This window comes from Diadema antillarum, unplaced genomic scaffold, assembly GCF_040938485.1.
Source record: "Diadema antillarum isolate AM-2024a unplaced genomic scaffold, OU_Dant_1.0 scf00000116, whole genome shotgun sequence".
NCBI lineage: Eukaryota > Metazoa > Echinodermata > Echinoidea > Diadematoida > Diadematidae > Diadema > Diadema antillarum.
The window spans coordinates 752376-774952 of record NW_027271005.1 but is presented as its reverse complement, the minus strand read 5'-3'; the positions used below and the strand labels follow the sequence as shown (position 1 = coordinate 774952).

The following is a 22577-nucleotide window of genomic DNA, read 5'->3' as shown; positions in this document are numbered from 1 at the left end:
TCATGAATATTCATAAGGGATACTTTTTGTTTGTTATCTTTTCTTTCTTTTGAAACCTATATTAAATCATACTTTCTCTCCATTTAGCAAAGGTTAAATAGAGGTGAAGATCCACCGTTGCCCTTTTAATTGTCTTTCACACATGAAACTTGCTGACATTTGCCAGTGGGTGGAGTGAAGCCATTCAACTGTTGTTTTCAGTTTGGGGGCACAACCCTGTGAATACAATATGTGTGCTTGTCAACATTGATGAAATACACACTGAACTGATAAGAAAATGTTGAAAATCATCTATTAATTTGCATCATCTTGCATCCCACTTCCATCTTCTGAATCATAAAAAGGAGAATTTAACCTGTTGAGGTTGGGTCCTGAGTATACTCGGGCAAGTGTCTATGGGAAATGCGTGTTGTAGCAAAATCAGTCTGTCCTCAACTGGTTAATAAGCAAGATAATTTAAAGAATTCACTGTATGTTGGGCACAATGGTCTCATGTAATGGTCCACCTTGTATGCTTGCTAGTGGAGTTCTTTGATACATGTGCTTGTTGTAGTAATATTAAAGGGGATGGCTAGTAACTGATCAGTGGGAATCAGTGGGAATGCTGGAGGATGATTGTTCCAATCCTTGTGGGATTCATTTAAGAGTACATTATATATCTATCGTGTGAAAATTATTTGCTTCAGAATGGTCTCATATTCAAGTAATGTGCAGTTTAATGTTTCCAGGTTAGCGTGCCTGGTCAGTGACGGGGCATTAATCTGCACATTATTTGAATATGAGACCGTTCTGAAGCAAATAATTTTCACACAACAGTAGATATATAGTGTACTCTTAAATGAATCCCACAAGGATTGGAACAATCATCCCTCAGCATTCCCACTGATTCCCGCTGATTGGTTACTAGCCATCCCCTTTAACATCACTGTCTCAAACATTTTTGGTACTTTTGCTCTTGCAGCTCATCCATACTGGTGATGAGAAAGAATGCAGAGTTACTGTTACTGACTGCTTGCAAGATCGACCTTTGAGAGTTCATCTCCTTGCTCTACCCTCTGAGCCAGGTAAATGCTGCCTTTTATGCTCACACCCCAAGACGCAAGTTTTGTGAATATGGGCAATGCTGTAAGGCGTGCCTACAGTTATGGATGCTTAACGGGGACATTACCATTAATTATCAAATTTCATCACTCAAAGTCTTAGCATCACTTTATATGAACAGTTATTCTGAAGATTGTCAGCAGCCAACATCTGTAGGCTGTTTTGATATATACGCTTTGTGTTAGCTGAATTGTCACATGTATTTTTGTTTGTTTGTTTATGTGTCTGCTTGATTGCCAACTTACAATTCTCTGTAGTAAGTACAAGGTGTATGTGATACATCCATTCATCGCTGAAAAAGAAATAAACTTCAAAAGCTGTAGATTAGTATATATTTATGTTTGTTATGTGTATTCCTTTTCCTCTTCCAATTCTTGTTCCACCAAGCTAATGGAACTGACCAGACTGGGCTTCTGTCCAACGACCTTGATATCAGCATGCCTCTCTATGTGGATCACATGACCATCCCTAAGTCTGGAAAACTTGTTGGTCTGCCATATCTCCAGGTCCTCGAGGGATCTCTCTCCCCACCAGGTGAGAATGCTCTCTCTCTGACTGGCTGCATATAGAGTGGACAGTCATAATAGGGGGAAGTAAACAGTTTTAAAAGATACTCAAATTTTTGCATGCTTGTAACTTTGGCAAATTTCGCAAAGAGCCAAGATTCGGGAGAGTGAAGTGTACACAAAAGTGCTTTTCTACACAATGCATTGAATGCCAGTGGCAATTCGCGAAAGTTCCATGCCGCAAATGTTTCTGGTTTACAGTAACTCATGGAGAGTCCTGATAAACACCTTTCAGCCTGCCTCTCAGACAGATGTGTCTGTCACATAATCATGACACTTCTCCTGCTGAACTTCCTCTTTGACGGTTAATGAGGTTATCTCATCATAACTCGGGTTACTCAAATTATCATTAATTTATCTTCATCAAGACTGTCATTAAACAGAACAGAAGTTAAGAGATTTCTGTTCTTTTTCTGAATAGGTTATACCACAGAACCAGATATTTGCACATCCATGAAACTTTCACCAATTTTGCAAGGAACGAAGATTTGTGAAAGTAATAAATAAATGCACACAAAAGTTTTGTCAGCAGAATTTGTTGAATGCCAGTTGCATTTTGATAAAGATTCATGATGCAAAAAAAGGCAGTCAACCCATGTCGCGCATATTTTTGTTTTCACAGTATCCCTTAGTTTCCCCCCAAATGATAATTTTTGGTCTGATAATGTAAAGATTTTGTGTCTTGGTCTTCAGGGCCGGATGCCAGGCTGCTGCCGGAAGTGTCCATGGATGAGGAGAACATTTCCAAGGAAGCCTCAGAGAGCCTAGAGTCGGCAACAGTGGAGGACTGTGCCTTGAGTCCCTCCTCCGTCAGTCCAGCCAAGATCAACATGGATATCAACAGCGCTGTCAGCAGAAATTCTGACGGGTAATTCTCTTGAAATCTACCTTGACCTACAGCATCTTGTCCCAGAAACCTTTCATGTGTGTGTGGCTATAGTGTTGTACGTTGTATATATTATTGTGATTTTTACTCTTCGTTGTAAGTTCATAGGGTAGTGTGAAAAGTCTTTTACTGTATATGATGTGCAGTAAAATTCAGAGTTGCCAATTTGTTGGTGACAAGATTACCCCTAAAACAGTCTTTCATTGCTTACTGATGACAAAGTAAGTACCACTACTTAATGAGGTCAAAAATTTGTGGACTGGAAAATGTGCAATATACCTTAAATGACATAGAAAGCATATTATTTAGTTTATCTTTCAACTTTTGGGTCTGTCCTGTTCCCCACAGTTTCCAGAGTCTTCCAGAAGATGATGGCAGTCAGATAGGTGGTGAAAAGTCGATGGGTGAGATCGAAGCAGACGAAAATGAGGTAGGAAATGAATCCCCTCCTCCCCTTCCTGCTGCTGCATGCAACCCTCCCAAAACCCCCAGCGTGGCTTCAAGTAGCTCACACAGTACCGCTGAACAGGCCAATGGTGACAGAGCGGGAGCTCAGGATGGTGCACAGGGTGGTGAGAGCCAGAATGTAGGACTGAAAGCTCCAAGCCCTGCCGGAGAGGATGCCTCTGGGGTCACGTCAAGAATGAGCAGTGATGAACAGCCAGAAAATGATTCACAGGAAGACAAGCAGAAGAGGATGACTCCAGCTATGAGTGAAGCAACATCATCCTCCCCACATGCAAATGATGCAGTCGATGCCACCTTAACAGCTAAAGGCACAAGAACACCTGGTGATGACCCAACAACAGGAAAACAGGGGGTGATGCTAGGACCCAGTGAAGATACATCAGTTCCCCAAGCTCCTGGTGATAGCACCGGTACACTACCCTCTCCTGATGTTTCCTCTCCAGAAGGAAGTAGTGCAGTATGTCATGAGGATATCTCACCTGTTGGAGAAAATGCTAGAGGAGTTGAGGTTGGTGATGTCCCCCCACTTCTACAACAGAGTCATGACAAGGAAGAACGAGGGCTAACAGCTGGAGCAGCTCCAATGAAGGATACTTCCGAACAACAGCCCACAGGCGATCCTCCACACCAAGGGGAATTTGAATGCCAAGACAGAGCTGATGAAAGCTTACTTTCTCCTCACCCTGATGAAACCAATGTTCCCTCAGCTAATCCTGTCCCACAAGCTAGCAGCATGGATGATGAGAGTGGTGTGATGCCAACAGCAGGTGAAGATGCTGCACCATGTGGACAAACCACTAGAGATGAAAATCATAATGTCACTGTATCAACTACTGTCATGCCTCCTGGGGACTACTCCAATGTAGAAGTGTCTGACAAGCAACAAGGTGTGACACAACCTTGGGAGGTGTTCAATAATGCTGCTGATGAAGATTTGCCTGCTCCTCCAGCCTATGGTGATGCATGTGATCTCCCTACCACCCCTGCCTTTGCAGCTGGCATTCCTGGTGAAAGGGATGACCACGATGGGGAGACAAGCCACCGAAACCCAACACCAGGGAAAATAAGAGATACAGTGCCATCAAACGATGCCACCCACCACAATGGTATCAAAAACTCAGTGGCTCCAGAGATTTCTGATGGTCAACAAGATGGGACACAGCCTCTGGAGATGGACAATGATGCTGATGATGAAAACTTACCTGCTCCTCCAGCATATGGCGATGCGTGCAATCTTCCTACTGCCCATGCCCCTGCCCCTGCCCCTGATGCTGGTATGCCCAGTGAAAGAGGTGACCAGGATGGAGAGACCAGCAACCAAAACCCAACACCAGGGAAAACTGGAGATACAGCACCATCAACTTTTACTTCCCACCACAATGGTGTAAATGAGTCAGTGGCTTCAGGAGATCAACCTCGCCAAGATGAACCTGCTAGGGAAGACCTTCTTGCCAGAAGTGCATCATCCAGTCTGCTTCCTGAAGCAGTTGCCATGACGACAGCAAGTGAGGAAAGCAAACAAGTGAAACCTGACCAAGAACTAGAAATACTTCTCAATGGCCAAGACCGTCCCACAGAGCACCACCCTGCTACCAAGCCAAATATCGCAAGTCTTCCACTTGGTTCCATCAAATCAGATGAGCATCCAGATTCAGGTGCTCCTTCCATTGGTCTTCCAATAACCAGTGATGGTGCTACCTCCGTTGCCAAGGGTGATGCCTCTTCCAGAGAGGAAGGAGTTGCAGAACAAGACCGTGAGCCTGATACAGGGGGTTCAGAGAAATATGAGGATGACTTCGAAGATGAGAGTGATGATGGAGAAGCCAACAACGAACCAGATGCAGAGCAGCGAGTGCAGCACAAGGCATCATCATTATCATCAGAAGCAGTGGAGTCAGAAGCTAAATCAGGAAATCCAGCAGAAATTGCCAATCCTTTGCCAACAGCGTGCATGGAAGAAGAGGACGATAAAGGAATCAAAGATGAGGAGGATGCTGAAGATCAGTTAAGGGGTGATGATATTCATGGAGGGGAAATGTCACTGGCTGCTCAGAGCCCCACACAAGCTTTGCATGTGTCCTCACCCTTGCATGAAACGCTTTCCTCCACGCCCAATGCTAGCGCTTTGCATGATGAAAACTGCAACCTTGTCAATGCTAGTCTCACACATAAAGAAACATTGTCTGACAGTGTGCAGACTTCCAACAAAGGTCTAGATGATGTTGTCTCACAGCTTAATGCAAATGCTACTAACAATGATGGTGCAGTGCTTGCTGAGGCTGGGTGTGAGGCTGATCGTGCCGTAGTGGTCAATGAAGTGCTTGGAAAAGGGCAAATAAGATATAAGGTGAGCTGGTTCATTCTTTGTTGTGGCAGTGTTTTCAAATAAGGCATACACTAAAAGTTTCCTTTTCTGCTGCTTGTATTTTTGTAAAGAAGCATGATTATGTGTTGAGTGATAGGCTAAGGTGACTAGCTCTCTCTACAACTTACTGTGCTGTGTGTTCTTCTTTAAACCCTGAGTTGCCCTAAGCTTGCAGACGGACTTTTCCCAAAGTTACACACCTCATGTGGTGGCACGACAACAAGCATTGATACGTTTTTAGATTAATCCATTGTCAGTGTGTGGTGGACTTTCATGTCAACAAATAGTCTACAGCATTTCACTCACATTATTCATTGCATATTTGCATATATGAAAACATTCGCCAACTGTCTTCATGGTGTTCTTACAGTTCCTCTTTTCTAGGAAAATTTTTGAAATGTTTTCATGAAAGCAAAGAGTCCCATGTGAAATTTTACAATTGTCGATATATATATACTATACTTATGCACCGTTGTTACCGTCATAGAAATTAATTCACATACAGAAGTGTCATGTGATTTGCAATTATCCTACTACAATTCTGAAGCACACTCCTAAAAAAGACACAGATAATGTACTTTTAAAAGTGATAGAATATTCAAAGATGCTTACTAGGTGTACTTGCTGTTGCCCCAGGTACACTGTAGGAGCAATAAGCAATTTCATATGACTTGGGTGCATGTAACCTGAAGTGCAGACTCACATAGTGATATCATAAGCCTGTCCAGTGGGAACCCACTGTGTATGCAGCCTACAAATCACACTCACCTACCAAACAAGAACATTATGCCATGGGGGCAGCTATCGTAAGCACCATTTAGGTCATCTTTTTTGCCCTCTTTATCTACCATAAATAATGGTGTATCAAACGCACTTTTTTACCTGCTGAAACAGGTCAAAATTCAGGGTGTGATTTATACATCGTTACAGTCAGTACCTTCTGAATGTTTGCATAAAGTGTGCAGACAATATTCACTGTTCAATGTTCGAAATTATTACCTTTCTGTTAGGCATTCTTCTGTATATTTTCTTCTTTTTTATGGCAGAAAAATCAATACATTTTCTCCACCAAACATTTCACTCAATTCAGCCAACATGTCGACAACATCTACACATGTTGCACGGCAGTATCCTTTTTATTCTTTTTATTGTCGATGGACTGTCATATTTTCTTTCCGCTGGCGGCTCAAAAAAGGAGGTCCGGTGAATACGTCGATGCAGTTGATACATTGTTATTCATGGTACTCAAACCTCAGTAATGCACTTGCATGTTGCCATGAATATGATAATTGCATTCTGCATTCTTTAAAAGTTAAAGAATCATGTTCTTGAGTGATAATTAGCACATGTTTGTGTGTACATTTGAATTCATCATATTTTCATTTTATCCCTTACCATGAATGGCAAGCAGGAAGGCCTCACACCAACACTCAGGAGTGTGCGAAGCACCGCCAATCATCCCGAGCTCCACATCCACTGGAACCACCCGGATGCAGACACCGGGGCGGGGCAGGACAAAGGTTCCACCAGACCCCACCCCCGTCTCCATCACTACCTGGTCTGCGTGGAAGGGATCGACTTCATCAACCAGGACGTCAACAGCCATGCAAGGTGATTGCAACTCAAAGGCTTTCTACCCTTAAAAATGTTTGTGAGTCTTTGAGAGGTTTATTGCTTCATATGACGTATCAAGGTCTGAATCCCATACAAAAACTTATAATGCTTTCAATGTAAAATGCTTCTCTTTACTCTATTACAGTAATGTAATATTCATTTCTTTCTGTAGGTGATTGTAATGCTGTTCTAAGCTGCAAGTTTAGTCCAAGGTAGAAGCATTTTATATTCTCCCAGACAGAAATTGTTGCAGTTTTTTTTTTTTTTCTTTTTCCGTCTTTATTTTGCTTCTTCACAGATTAACAGATACAGAATTTTGACATTGCTGCATATATAAGTACCGTATAATGTTTTCTTTTTTGCAATGGTAAAAAAACAAATTGTAATACAATGCAAGGGGGAGGCTAAAAACTCCCTCATTCATTGTTGCAGTTGCCTTGCAACACACTTTTTTTTTCTGTTGCTGTTGTATGTGATGAATGCATTTTTTTTTAATTCACAGGCATGAGACAAGCTCACCTGATGGTGAAAGCAGCACCAGACATTATTGGAATGCAGGGCGGGGGACACAGCTTGTCGTTAATCGTGGACTGTGTGAGAGTTCTCAGTACCGGTGAGTTTTGGGGCATTTGTCCATTTGTTTTGGGGGGAGTTTTTTTTTTGATAAAGAGTGCAGATATGTCCATCATCGTGAAGTTGTGTTTTATATGTTTTGATGATGACAGTGTGTTTTGCAAAAGACCATATTTTATTGTTTCTTCTCTCCTTCTTTTTTTGTACTAAAATGAAACACAACTGCATTGGGAGAATTGACATTTTCTGACACAGATAATGCTTTTTTGTAGGTTTTCCAGCTTGAGAATCAAATTACATTCTTTCTGCTGCTCCATCTATATCACAAGGAGAAAAAAAAAAGTATGTCATAGTGTTTATGAGTAATTTGGGGTTTTTTTTAACCGCTAATATTTTTGTAGATGTTTGATCTGCAGTGTAGATAAGGCAAGGTCATATGTGATTAATTGGTAATTTCATGTTTATGTCTTTGATTTCTTTTAAGATGAAATTGTACGTCTTTGAAAATTGTAACTTTTTTAACGCAGTTTGTACATTTTTGTTTGATTTTATACTTGTGATATAGACATATAAACTGTTGTTTTTGAACATAAGAGGGTGATAAATTGTTTTGAAGAGCACAAATGCCATTTCTGAAATCTACTCAGTTTAATGTTAATTGTGTCTTTCATTACCCTGTAGACAGCACTCATGTTTGCGATAATTATATGTCATGATGCTCATGTTGAACAATTGTAATAGACAGTAGACTTCCAAGGTGCTTATACCAAAGTATGCTGGCTGTGTGTAGAGTGATAACAGAAAAATAAAATAACAGTTGACAACCTGTATGCCGTAGATCTTTGGTTTATTGCAATGTAGTGATGCATGATGTAGATACATTTTCAACATGCTGGAGGCTGGTTAGTTTTTTTGAAAACATTATAGTGTTGTGCTGTGCTGTTTTCTCTAATGGAAATTCATTGGCGTTCAAGGAAAAAGATTCATATTGTGTCTGTTCTTGACAAGCATTCAATTTGCCTCTGGGGTGAAAAAAAGCTTGGAAGCAGCATATTAGACTTTTTGTTGTCATATAAGTGTACCACCATCCTCATAATGTTTTCTACTACATTTCTGGGCATCTCACTTCATACTTTCATGCTTCTCACTCAATGCATCCACACAATGTGACAGAGTCAATGTTGCTGCTGTCTTCAAGCACCCAGACGGCAAGAAGAAACTGAGCAAGTCCACCTCAGTTTGGATGGCAGTTACTACAGGAGGGCACCCTGTACCCCCCAGGCTCTCCCTGGTGTCGGTGGGGGTGCAGGAAGTGACAGTGTCCTGGGAGCCGGGCCGCTGCCACGAGGACATCGAGGTGTTGGGATACACCGTGCTGAGGAACGGCAAACCCCTGGGGAAGATGGTTCCCTATGGCATCACAGAGAAAACCATTCAAGACTTGAAACCAGGTGAGGATGACACTCACCATTGTGGACTTAAGTCCCTGTGACTTGTTTGTGCATATCTCTGAAAGTAACAGTAAAGAAATAATCATCTGTACCTCTCTACAGTTTCAATTTTGTGTAGAGAATGTACCCAGTGTTGTGTAAAGTTTGGTTTGTTTGTAAATGCTTTCTGTCCCATGTCTGTATCATTAGAGTGAGGGGGGTTCTGCCTGAAGAAGCCTTTAATGTGCATGTATCAGACTAAATAAAAGGTTATACAGCTGTAAATGAGAAAAGGATTGTGATTATTGTTGAGGAAAGCCAGGTTATGATCTTTGCTAAGTTTACCGAAAAGATTTTCAGTGTACCAGCTTTTAAGACATTAAATGTACGTCATGACTTGTTATGACTGGAAAATTGAGGAGACCAGAATTCTCATTTCATCTCCGTTTTCTGGTCCCTTGTCTCTACAGGCTCCAAGAGCACTCTTAGCGTGGCGACAGTCACCTCCATCGGGGGTCCCAGGAAGTGCTCCAACAGCATCACGGTGGTCTGTCCCCGAGTTCCAGACACGCCCTCCATCGCCATCAAGCAGTCCAGTAGTCTCCATTCAGCCACAATCATATGGCAGAAACAGAAAGCAAAACACCTGGCTGGCTACATGTAAGACACACCCCTTCCTGCAGGAATTCATTTGTGCTTTTACTATGTACATTGCACTCTGCAACCACATCAGAAGGGCAGTCCGATTTTGTTTTAATGTATAATCAATTTAGATAACTTGATGTTTTAAAATTGAACGGATGATAATCAAAATCCTTGAAGTAAAGGGAAAATTTAAATAATGAAATAAGAGAAGACCAGGGACTGTCAATCACAAAGTCCCTGGTTCAAGTCCCATTTGCTGCAGGGGTTGTGCCCCCAGGCAAGGCACTTTACCCTCATCGGCTTCCCCTCCAGAGGGAACTTTAAGTCTTTGGTCCCGTGGTTGCATGCTGTTAAGTATTAGTACTTCCTTAGTGATCACATGAAAAGCCAAGCACTTCAAATCAATTACATCTATACGATTCCAAACGGAGATGTGTAATATGAATATGGAGTCAAAGGTTTCCAAACATGCTCTTCAACCAGACATGGTACATCCTTTGATTCTCCACTAACTGCAGTTCTGTGTGCCAAGGGAGTTTGTGAATTATGTTACATAATACACATATTAATACTGCATTGATTTTCTCAACCATCGTGAACCTGTGGAATGATTGACTTTGCATCATGACACATGTACTTAATGTGTGCTTCGTCCGTTACGCAGCATCTACACTGATGGGAAGCAGAGAGCTGAGATTGAGATGAGTGAGCTAGACAGGCAGTCTCAGTGTCGGTATGTCTTGGAAGACCTCATGGAGGGCAGAGATATTAGCGTATACATGAAGGTGAGAGATATTGCCATGACTTTGGAGAATGAAACCAAACGTTTCTTGCCACAGAAGTCTAACCATACCATACATGTACAGACTGTCATCAGAGCATACAGAAATCTTGAGAGGTGCTGCCTATTGTTATGTAAGTTGCTACAGAAGGTTCTGGAAAATAGTTACTATTGCAGGTTCTGTAATGTTTTTTAGAACAGGGCCATGATGTGTGCTTGGGTATTTCAAAGGTTTAATCTGCTCATTGCAGAGTTTGTTTGTAATGCATCATAAAATGGCTTTTTTTTTTCCAGGTGCCATCTATTACTGTAGACATGCAGTGGAGGTGGTGACCAGTTCATTATCTGCTCTGGTACCTTTCCATACTACTTGTCACCAGAGTATAGTAATATCCTATGCATTAGATAAAATGCATGCTAGGTGTTCATAGGCAAAGGGTTATGGCTTGTACTGCCCAGCTAGTATTCTGTACAATGTCGTTAAAGTACAATCAGTATTCCATTAGACTATGACAAAGAGTCCTCTTCTTGCCTTTGTGCATGTTGAAGCTCATTGTGTTTACGTTAATGTCAACTTCAGGCTTATGCAGGCTGGAAAAACCTCCCACCAAATCACAACTCTGGCAGAGTTCTCTGCCGTGTGATGAGTGGGCGGAGCAACACATTGTCAGTCACAGGAAAGACCCCGCCTTCCTCTCCTTCAATAAGGCTGGAAGGGATGCACTCGGGAGGTGTGGACATAATGTGGGAGGGGCTTCAGCAAGATGAAGGGTGTCACCTGACAGTAAGTCCTATGAACTCATAAGAATGATGATTTTGTATTTGTTTAAAAAAAAAAAAAAAGACAGCAAAAAAATGATAATAATGATAATAACATTAAAAAAAATCTTTATGCAGCCAGCTTTTTAAAGATTGTAGGTTTTTGTTTTCAAAGGGCTTCATGGAATGCCAAATCTCTTCTTCTTTTTTTTCCTGCAAACATTTGTATCCTTCCTTTGATGAAACCCATTAAATTTGTAAAGTAAATATTTGAAAAATATGGATACATGTACTTGTGGACTTTGCTTTCATTATATGGTTCTGTAGGAGAGTATAAACTAACTCACCTCTGACAGGTGTGGTATGTGCAAATTTATTTTTTGAACCATTCTGCAAACATTAGAAGTCAACAGTATACCTTCTAAAACAAAACTTGCTTTTATTTTTTTTTTAAATGTTGATACGTATTGTTTTTATTGCTTTTTATTGCTCAAGTTAGGCCAGACAGTGCTTGGCAAGTTCGTATTTAACAAATATGACACGTAGGATTCTAAATTATAAGCTCGTAAAGAATGCATGTTTGCTAATATTGTTCCAAGATTATAGTGTCTTTGCCAAGCCCTTGTGTACTGTGGACTGGAATGTTGTATGTACAATGTATATGTTCTGATATATTCCTGCAGGGTTTTGTTGTATTGCAAGAAGGGCTTCCACACGGCCCCCTCCTGGACCCCCACAGCACGCGCTGCACTGTATCCCACCTGAAGCCAGGGACCACCCTCTCAGTCCAAGTTATGGCCGTTTCTCGTGATCTCTTTGAGCCAGGAGGTGAGTTTCACCCCTCATATCTTTATTTTTGTTTCTTTCTTTCATTTATATTCCTAATTATCACAGAGAGTGTCCATGTGTGGTGTGAGCTACTGTAAAAATGCAAACTTGATGTTTTGTACTGAGCTTCTATCAGTGAAGTTTTCTTCATGCATGATTTTATGGATGAAAGAATTCCTATATATATTTGTATGTAGGAAAAACTGAAAAAAAAAAAGATGAATACTGCATGATTTACACAATGCAGAAAGTTCATGTTTTTTTACCCCCTTGAATTGACTGGAAGAGTTAGAGAAAAGTCTTAACTGTCAAATTATCTATCAATAATTTTAAAGGTGTTTGTGCATTAAGAGTTGTTCCTAAATTCACACATCCACACACAATTCTCCCTGATGCAGGCGAGGATCTTTGCCAGCAGTACCCCACCTGTGAGCCTGGCCCATCCCTGAAGGTCGTCTACACCGGTCTCTTGGCCCCGCCCACTAAGGTCTGGACAGAACTGGTGACGGGCCACTCCATGCTGGTTGTCTGGCGCAGAGGTAATCATTTTAGGCATCAGGCAGGTTGAATTTACCAGATGTTTATCAGATTAAAAAGCACATTGGGCTGGCAGTGTCTATGGTTGAATGCTTGTTCCAACACACTGTGATAACAATGATGGTTATATTGTTTTTATTCACAATGGATAGATGATATTAGAAAGATATGTTAGAATTTTATTGCTTCTATTTCACTTGATTATTGAACATGCAAAAATTTAATTATGTATTGTATTGATAAAAAGATTTCGTTCAACTACATGTATGTACCTTTGGTTGACTTTGTGTTTCAAATCAGCATGATTTGTGGCATGAAAAGCCAGAGAGTACGTTTCAAGTAGATATTCTGAAAGACTGCATTGCATATATCTGCTATGAAAAAAGAACACACATACATGCATGTTCCATGTGATGCTATTGCGCAACTCACTGCATCTGGCTGAGAACGTACCTTTTTGTAATGCCATAATCCCACACAACCAGTCAGTATTGTGCATGAGCCATGTGTGTGTCATATGAATAATCTCAATGCTGATGTTTATGTTTATGTTTATGTTCATAATATCTAAAGGGAAGAAGCCAAACAAGACACATTACACAGACCCAGACTCCTTTATGGTGAGATGGTGGCAGACCGATCATCAGGAGGACACAATTTCTAGCCAGGAGACCAGTGGTAGGAGAATCTCTCTCTGTTTTTCATTTTTTTGATGGGGGTAAATCACATTTTAAATACCACTTTTCTGTTTATCATTGAGGCCATGAAGTACATGTATGTCTGTAGGTATGATTTCTGTGGTTGCATGACTTGTGTAAGCCATACCCCCCAAGTTGACACTGACAACTTGTCATCTACATCAAATAGTTTGACTATTTGTGAAACCCATCTTGAGTTTTCAAAACCACAGAAACTTTTTTTCAGTGTGTAAAAAAAAATTAAAAAAATACATAGTTAACTGCTTCTTTTCATTGTGTCATGGAAATCTGAAGGATTGAATGATCATGTCTTTGTGTGTAGTCTCATCAATTTGTATACAAACATGTCCAAAAAAAGGAACCAGTGGGAATAAAACTTTTTTGATTCAAGCTGGTTCCTTTCCTCTGACATGTTTGTTAAATAAAATAGTGTAGGGGGGCATTTCGTGAAGCATTTTGTCTGACAACTTGTCAGACAAAATTTGCTTTCAGCCAATCAGAAGCAAGGATTTTAGTAGCTTTTAACAGTTTGTCAGACGAAATATCTGACAAATTGCTTCATGAAATGCCCCCTAGATCAGCATTTGCAGCTGTACAATTTCATTTGGACAGAGGGAGACAAATTGAAGAATACTTCTACCCCTGACATAATTTCTCTCAGACTACATGAGAGGTAATGAGGTACAATGACAGTCCTTATCACTCACAATACTTTACAAGAGAATATCTTTACTCATAGCTTATCACATTGCCCATTTTCAGATGACAACCTGCCCATTGAGGGCTTAGAGTCTGGATGCTCGTACACCATCATAGTGGAGGCCAGAAAATGGAGCACATACTATGATGATGAAGGTGAGTCTGGTAGCCTACAGGGATTCTCGGCACTCCTGAAATCAGTTATGAGTGCTATCAGTGAAAAGCTGAGTGGTTATACAACAACAGCAATAACATAATGGAACACAAAAAAGGGAAAGAATGATGTTGAACTGAATATTTTATATCGTAATTTCGTGAGAGATTACGTCATATATGAGATCCCGCTAGTGCGCGCGCCACTCAATTCGTTAGTCGCCGCCATCTTGCTAACACGCGAATTTCTGTGCATCGGAAAATTCGCCGGAATTGCACTTGAAAATTCAAGTTTCGTTCGAGTTGGATAGACATAATAGCTAAAGTTACCTCAACGGGAGGTTTTGCCAGGTTTTTTCTGGTTTTTACGATCATTCTTCAGCTGAACAGCAACGGAATTTATGTCTTCGACCAACGTTCCAAACGTGGGCGGCGCAGCCGCACCACCGCTGCTGACAGCAGTCGCGTCCCCGGCAGCCACCGGCGGGGGTCACGGAGAACAACACGCACAAGAGTGCAAGCAGAAAACTGCGACAGCCAAAGGTAAAACGCCTACTAGAGCCGGCAAGGCAGGTACTAGTAATAGTACTACTGCAACTACAAGCAGTGCTAACCCTAGTGGTAGTACCGGTGCAAACAAAACAGTGAAACCACCTGCCGAACTGGCCTCTAAAGTTTCAACTTTGGAGGATAGACTCGGCAAGCTTGAAGGCCAATTAGCCGTGGTTGTTCAATTTGTGGAGGCACAGTCGGCAAAGCAGACACCAGCCCGTGAAGGGGGTGGCAATGGAAAGAGTATCAGGACTCGTTCTGAATACTCCCCTTCAGACTCGGCAGATACTGACTGCCATTATGATGATGAATATGCGGCACCATTTCTGGGCCGAGATGTGGATGAACACTCTGTGATTATCCAACCAGGTCAAGGGGATAGTTGTCAGGATGACAAATTTGATATTGAAGAAGGCGAAGTTCCCCCTCCTGTAGTGGAAAAAGTTCCAAACATTGCAGCCAAATTTGCTGTGGCTGAGGAAGTTGGTTCCCCCATTGACCCAGAAATTGCTAAGTCTACAGCCTACCTTCTGACCCACCAGCTTGAGCCCAAAGTGGTAGATGAAACGATCACTAAATACCCCATTCCCAGCAACTGTGAGCTGGTGGATGTGCCGAAAGTCAACCAAAGAATCTGGAATGGGCTACCTGCCTTTTCAAAGACACGAGACCTCAAATTTCAGAGACTCCAAAAGAATCTCACGAGAGGCATCAATGCCTACATACATACAGTGTCAGCACAGGATATTACTGAACAGCAACAAGATGCACTAGCACTTCTGTGCAGTGCAAACTTTGAGCTAAATTCCTTACGTAAGGAATTCATGAAACCAGACATTGGTTATCAATTCCAACATCTCTGCAAGCCCTCTACACCGGTCTCCAAATTCCTTTTCGGTGACGACCTGGGAAAGCAAATGAAAGACATAAGAGATGAACAAAAAGCAACTGAGGGTGTCCTCAGGAGTGAGCATAGCAGACAATACAAAAAGCAGCGTTTCAGCCCATATGACTATGGCAGGAGTGCATATGGCAAGGGCAGGAGCAAGATTACATCAGGAAGCTCGAATTTGCCCCAACAGTACCGCGACGCGGGCTGGACTACATCTCGTGCAAGCACAAGTGATGTGACTAGGCCTACAGGTGCAAAAGGACCGTGGACTGGAGCTACCAGCCATGCTTTTTTAGGCCAGCGCCCCAAGGGGAGAGGGAAGCCGCTAGCTCCCCACACCTTCACACATCCCAGCCAGCACCAACCGCACTGCGGGAGCAAGCAAGGCTCAGGGATGAAGAAAGCACGATAACCTCCAGTTCAACTGACGAGGTAAATATAACATCCCTTTCTAGTGATCATGCAAAGCTATGTCATCATGATAATGTAGAACCTGCGGTAGGAGGTCGACTGAAGCAATTCTTCCCAAAGTGGCGCAAAATTACTTCAGACCCACATGTGCTAAATGCTGTAAGTGGTTACAGGCTTGAATTCAGTAAAGAGATGGGTGCACCATCTAGAACTAAACCCCCTTACCTTTTTCGATGTGATAAAGCCGAAAAGGCTGATATTGATCTCGAAATTTCTAAACTCCGTGACAAGGGAGTAATTGAACAGTGCCAGAGGGAAACTGGAGAATACGTGTCTAATATTTTTACACGGCCTAAAAAAGATGGGGGTACACGCGTTATCCTAGACCTGTCTGATCTCAACAAACATCTCCAGTACCAGCATTTTAAGATGGAAAATATCCATACTGCTATTGAACTCATTTCAGAAAATAGCTTCTTAGCTTCAGTCGACCTTCGGGACGCGTACTATACAGTACCTGTGCACCCAGCACACAGGAAGTTCTTAAAGTTCTCCTGGAAAAATCAACTTTGGCAATTCAAAGTACTGCCTAATGGCCTGAGCACGGCGCCAAGGTTGTTCACTAAACTACTGAAACCTGCATTCACATTACTGAGAGAGCAAAGGCATGTAGTAATTGGGTACCTTGACGATATACTGATTATTGGAGAAAGTGAGAATCAAACTTTGCAAACGGTTTTGGAAACCACTAGCATCCTTGCACAACTTGGGTTCTTGGTACACCCAGATAAATCAGTACTATGCCCCACTCAAGAAATACAATTTCTTGGTTTCATTCTCAATACTCAGACCATGACAATTCGACTGCCTGATAACAAATCAGAGGAAATACAGTCCTTGTGCACTGAACTTATGCAAATAGCAAACCCCAGTATCAGGCAGGTGGCTAGAATTATCGGGAAAATGGTAGCATCATTTCCCGCAGTCCAGTATGGACAACTCTATTACAGGGCTTTAGAAAGGGACAAAATCAAAGCACTCAAAATGAATAAGGGGCATTTTGACAGAAAAATGAGCCTATCTTTGGAAGCAAAACGAGAGCTGCAATGGTGGATAGACAATGTGCAGTCTGCTTTCTCACCCTTACGACACCCTAAACCTATGCTCGAATTGTGCACGGATGCCAGTGGCAAAGGCTGGGGGGCATCTGATCATACCACCCATACAGGGGGTAGATGGAATGAAGACGAGCTGCAAAAAGCCAGGGAGAATAAGATTAATTATCTGGAGACCCTGGCTGCTGGCATGGGACTCAAGTCCTTCTGTTCTAATTCACAAAACATTCATGTCTTGTTACGGCTAGATAACAGTACTGCTGTTGCGTACATTAACAACATGGGAGGCATTAAATCCCTTGACTGTGATCGGGCAGCCCGAGAGATTTGGCAGTGGTGTGAAACTCATAAAATTTGGGTCACAGCAGCACACTTGCCAGGAAAGCTGAATGTGGAGGCAGACCGCATGTCTAGAAATTTCAATGACCGCACAGAATGGATGCTTGACCGCACAGTTTTCCAAGAAATAACCTCACGTTTTGGGACACCAGAAATAGACCTATTTGCCTCCAGACTTAACAAGCAGGTAGAGAACTATGTCACATGGCTGCCCGACCCACATGCCAAGGCTGTTGATGCCTTTACTCTCGATTGGGGAAAGTGGTACTTTTATGCATTTCCTCCTTTCTGCTTAGTTGCTAAGTGCATTCAAAAAATCAAATCTGATAATGCAGCTGGGATACTAGTAGTCCCAAAATGGCCAAGCCAGCCATGGTTTCCTCTCCTAAACAGGATGATGAATGAGGAACCACTTGTTATTCATAGGAGTGAATCCTTACTAACATTGCCAGTTTCTAACACTCCTCACCCACTTCACACTCAGATTGATCTTCTTGCTTGCAGGTTCTGTGCAACCCCTTCAGAGATGCGGGATTGAATGCACGGATAATTGCTGTAATGGCCTCCTCTTGGAGAAAAGGGACTAAAAAACAGTATGCAGTGTACATAAACAAATGGAAAGCATTTTGTGACAAGAAATGCAGCAACTACTTGTATTCAGATGTTCAAGCTGTCCTGGAATTCCTGAGTGACATTTTCTTTGAAAAAGGGGCAGGATATAGTGTCATAAACTTAGCACGGAGTGCTCTATCTTCATTTGTGATACTTCGAGATACTATGTTTACAGTTGGAAACCATCCCTTTATCCAGAGGTTTATGAAGGGAGTCTTTCAGCTATGCCCACCCAAGCCTAGATACATGGAAACGTGGGACGTTAACCTTGTTTTCAATTTTCTTCGTTCTTGGTCCCCAGCGCACGTATTGGAACTGAAAAAATTGACGCTTAAGTTGTGTGTGATTATTGCATTAATCTCAGCACAAAGGATTCAATCATTACACTACCTAAGCTTGGATGATATGGTGTTAAGAGAGAATGCAGTCACTTTTCACCTTCATGATCTCCTAAAACATAGCAAGCCTGGAAATTACTCACACACTGTCAAGCTCCAGGCATACCCACCAGACAGGAGACTTTGTGTGGTCAGGTACTTGCAGGAATACATCGGAAGGACCCGCAGGATCAGAGCTAGTGAACGGTACCTTTTTGTTAGCTACAAGAAACCGTATCACAGGGTATCCTCTCAAACAATCGCTCGCTGGATTAAGGAGGTTTTGGAGGCTGCGGGTATTGATACAGGGATCTACAAGGCGCACTCTACTCGGGCAGCGTCTACCTCCGCAGCCATTAAGGGAAATTTCCCAGTATCTAAGATACTTGCGCAAGCCGGCTGGGCCAACGAAAGAACCTTTCGCAAGTACTACAACAAGCCCTGTCCTGCTGAGAAAAACTTTGTAGAAACAATTATCAAAAAATAGACTGTGAAGCCCTAAGATTTGAGCAGACGTGTCTTGAACTGCCTGAACTTGTGAACTCTTGGAGACACAATATCTATGCAACATTCAGCCTGAATGAGAATTGCAATGGAACCTCTATCTAAGGTATGCTGCCTACCCCTTTTGGGGGGGTTGCCTCGAGAATGTAACCACTGGCTTCGAAATCTCATATATGACGTAATCTCTCACGAAATTACGATATAAAATGGAAGATTAAACGAGAACTTACCGTTTGAAGTTTAATATTAATTTTATGAGTAATTGGAGGGTGAGATTACGTCCCGCCTCACCCTCCCCCAAATTTCAAACGGTAACTTAATCTCTCATTATCTTCCTACATCAGTGGTCACATTCTTGCTTCTAATATTGAGTGGCGCGCGCACTAGCGGGATCTCATATATGACGTAATCTCACCCTCCAATTACTCATAAAATTAATATTAAACTTCAAACGGTAAGTTCTCGTTTAATCTTCCATTTTTCTCAACTTTTAGACACTTAAAAGCACTATCATTACCATTTGCATTGAGCATGTATAGTTAAGATTCAAATTTGTTTATATGTTGCATTATACATAGTGTATGTCACCTGCCTGATATAATTTGTCATTGTGTATTTGTGAAAGAATCTATATTCCCTGTTCACTTGAAGACTAGAATGCACTACAGATTCAATGGAATATACTATCAAGTAAAACACATAATTCCCTTCTGTTCTTTGCTGGATGGCTCATCAGATATACAGTGATTTATGTAAAGAGTGAGAGATGTCAGTATAAAAATGTTTGAACACACTGCAAAAGAGATATCTTCACAGTATATGTGGGAGACTGACAATCAAGTAAGTTAGATATGGCTGTCATCCACCACCCGTACAGTTTGTATGTCATACTTACTTCTCCCAACTTTAGATGAAGGCATCCTTGGTGATGATGAACTTCGGAGTACCTATCTTGTGACGGCGGCCTCCGACCCCATCACCGTCCAGACGGCCAGGCCCCCTGACCCTCCTTCTGACCTGAAAGTGACCACGGCCGGACCCAAGTCTGTGGAGCTGAGGTGGAAACCAGCAGTGGAGCATGGAAGTGAAATACTTGGTAATAGTCTATCCTCTGCTCATTGTATCTGTGCATGTGAAGAGCACGCCTACCCATGGCAAGGGAAGTTTTTGCGTGGAAGTGAAATACTCGGTAATAGTCTGTCCTCTGCTCATTGTATCTGTGCATGTGAAGAGCACGCCTGCCCATGGCAAGGGAAGTTTTTGCATGGAAGTGAAATACTTGGTAATAGTCTATCCTCTGCTCACTGTATCTGTGCATGTGAAGAGCATGCCTACCCATGGCAAGGGAAGTTTTTGCATGGAAGTGAAATACTTGGTAATAGTCTATCCTCTGCTCACTGTATCTGTGCATGTGAAGAGCATGCCTACCCATGGCAAGGGAAGTTTTTGCATGGAAGTGAAATACTTGGTAATAGTCTATCCTCTGCTCACTGTATCTGTGCATGTGAAGAGCATGCCTACCCATGGCAAGGGAAGTTTTTGCATGGAAGTGAAATACTTGGTAATAGTCTATCCTCTGCTCACTGTATCTGTGCATGTGAAGAGCATGCCTACCCATGGCAAGGGAAGTTTTTGCATGGAAGTGAAATACTTGGTAATAGTCTATCCTCTGCTCATTGTATCTGTGCGTGTGAAGAGCACGCCTACCCATGGCAAGGGAAGTTTTTGCATGGAAGTGAAATACTTGGTAATAGTCTATCCTCTGCTCATTGTATCTGTGCGTGTGAAGAGCACGCCTGCCCATGGCAAAGGAAGTTTGGCATTTCATCATGTTGGCCAGTCAGACATTGATCTTACTAATCACACTAATCTGCAGCATTACACAGGAGTCACTGTACCTGCTTTTTACTGTGGTGTGATGATGTATCAATGGATTAAAGAAAATATTGAGGCCTTATCTCATCAACTTTATAGTCACTGTGTTGTTGTTTTTTTCCCCTTTATAGAGTAACATCTCATCAAGATCATGTAAACGAGCAAGGAAGAGCCTTGTGGAATGTTGCCATTTGTGTGTGATTGGTGCATGTTGATTGAAAGCATGTCTACAGTCACAGTTTCATATCTTCTATAGATTCAGTAACGTCTCCCACAGTAGTGAGATAAACCAGTGTAGCAAGGATCCTCTCACAATAGCATTTCCGTCCATGACTGCATGCTATTCACCTGTCAAAATGTAATATCAATATCAGTCTGACAAAGATTTAGCCCACTCACACTCTGCAACTGAACATTGCCTATAGAGACTCATTTGGCAGTCAGGTATTGCCAGTACCATCACATGGACGAAAATGCAGCAAAGGATTGCTGTAGTACAATATCTGCATCAGAACTTGGTGCAGTCTGTTGGTGCAAATTTGCCACGGAAATTAGCTGCAAGGGGAGCAACCACAGACACCAACATGATTGATAAGGAAACAATCTGTCACACAACCTAAGGACCTATTAATTATAAGTGAGCCACCAGCACTCTAATTTGGTAAATTATTTGTTGGGAGGGTTGAAACACTTCTACTCTCTCTCTTTGTTGAGGTCATGGAAATTGTTAGATGATATTGTGAATTACTCCTCTTGTGAACCATTGTAAATCAGCCCATAAAAAATGAATGCCCTTCGAGTGGTATAATTTTTCTTTGTATCATGTTATTTGTTTCTCAAAGGACTGAAGATGTATGTTACACTGGTAGGGAAGGGAGATAGTGATGCCTCAGGTGAGACTATTCACTGCGTTGACCTCTTACCCGATGCTACCGAGGCTACCATCAATGACCTCGTGCAGGGCAAGGAGTATACCATCCATCTCGTAGCTGTCACTGATGACTTCTTCGATCAGCTTCCTGACTCTCACCCGCTGCACAAGGCCCACAATCTTCCGAGGTCTTGGAGTGAAATCTCGTCAGAAGTGAGCTCCCAGTGGCTGCCCTACGTCAGCATTCAAGCCCGGACCCACGCCAACTCTCCGCCGTCGGGACTGCGATGCACTGACTCCGGAGTAGACTGGTTGACGGTGGGGTGGAGACCACCGGCCTGGGGTGGATACTCTCTCGGTAGCTATATGGTGGAATGGGAGGATGTTACGCCGGATGGGGGCGAGACCATCTCTGAGGATTCAATGGAAGGGAGCGTGGAGGTTGGCCACACCCACTCCCACGCCAAGCTCCGCAATCTCACCCCCGGCAGGAGCTATGAGATCCAAGTCAAGGCGTACATGAAGCCAGATGCGACATCGAAGTCGGGGACCAAGCAGAATGGAGGCAAACAGGTGATGATGAATGTGATCCTGGAGTCTGATCCCATCACAATCCGACTGCCCTGCAGGATTCAGGCTCCCAGTCTTCGCATTGCAGGATTCAGCTCCTACCACATCGATCTGAGATGGACAAGGCCACAGCTTGCTTTGAAGTCAGACAATAAAGGTTTGAAATTCTGTGGTTTTATTGCAAATGATATAGCAGAACTGATGTGGTTGCTAGTATAGTCCTTCAGTGCTTTGTACAGCAATTGGAAACCATCTGGTAAAAGCTTGACACAAAAATTGATGATGTAAATACAATGATAACGATGATGATCATATGTTAACCTCTACTCACAGCAATGCATTATTTAAAATCCAGG

At 42.3% G+C, this 22577-nt stretch overlaps 1 protein-coding gene across 1 annotated transcript in view; it reads left to right on the top strand.

Moving 5' to 3' along the window:
- LOC139719900 (uncharacterized) overlaps nucleotides 1–22577 on the top strand; it is an 80606-nt gene that overhangs the window by 22440 nt on the left and 35589 nt on the right. The window contains exons 26-42 of the mRNA XM_071631285.1: nucleotides 962–1064; nucleotides 1234–1236; nucleotides 1489–1635; nucleotides 2361–2535; nucleotides 2902–2983; nucleotides 6798–6997; nucleotides 7503–7613; nucleotides 8747–9024; nucleotides 9474–9663; nucleotides 10313–10433; nucleotides 11010–11213; nucleotides 11872–12016; nucleotides 12415–12555; nucleotides 13127–13231; nucleotides 14014–14106; nucleotides 19816–20001; nucleotides 21623–22378. Of these exons, the coding sequence (XP_071487386.1) occupies nucleotides 962–1064; nucleotides 1234–1236; nucleotides 1489–1635; nucleotides 2361–2535; nucleotides 2902–2983; nucleotides 6798–6997; nucleotides 7503–7613; nucleotides 8747–9024; nucleotides 9474–9663; nucleotides 10313–10433; nucleotides 11010–11213; nucleotides 11872–12016; nucleotides 12415–12555; nucleotides 13127–13231; nucleotides 14014–14106; nucleotides 19816–20001; nucleotides 21623–22378 (3040 nt within the window). The remainder of the gene's footprint in view (nucleotides 1–961; nucleotides 1065–1233; nucleotides 1237–1488; nucleotides 1636–2360; nucleotides 2536–2901; nucleotides 2984–6797; nucleotides 6998–7502; nucleotides 7614–8746; nucleotides 9025–9473; nucleotides 9664–10312; nucleotides 10434–11009; nucleotides 11214–11871; nucleotides 12017–12414; nucleotides 12556–13126; nucleotides 13232–14013; nucleotides 14107–19815; nucleotides 20002–21622; nucleotides 22379–22577) is intronic.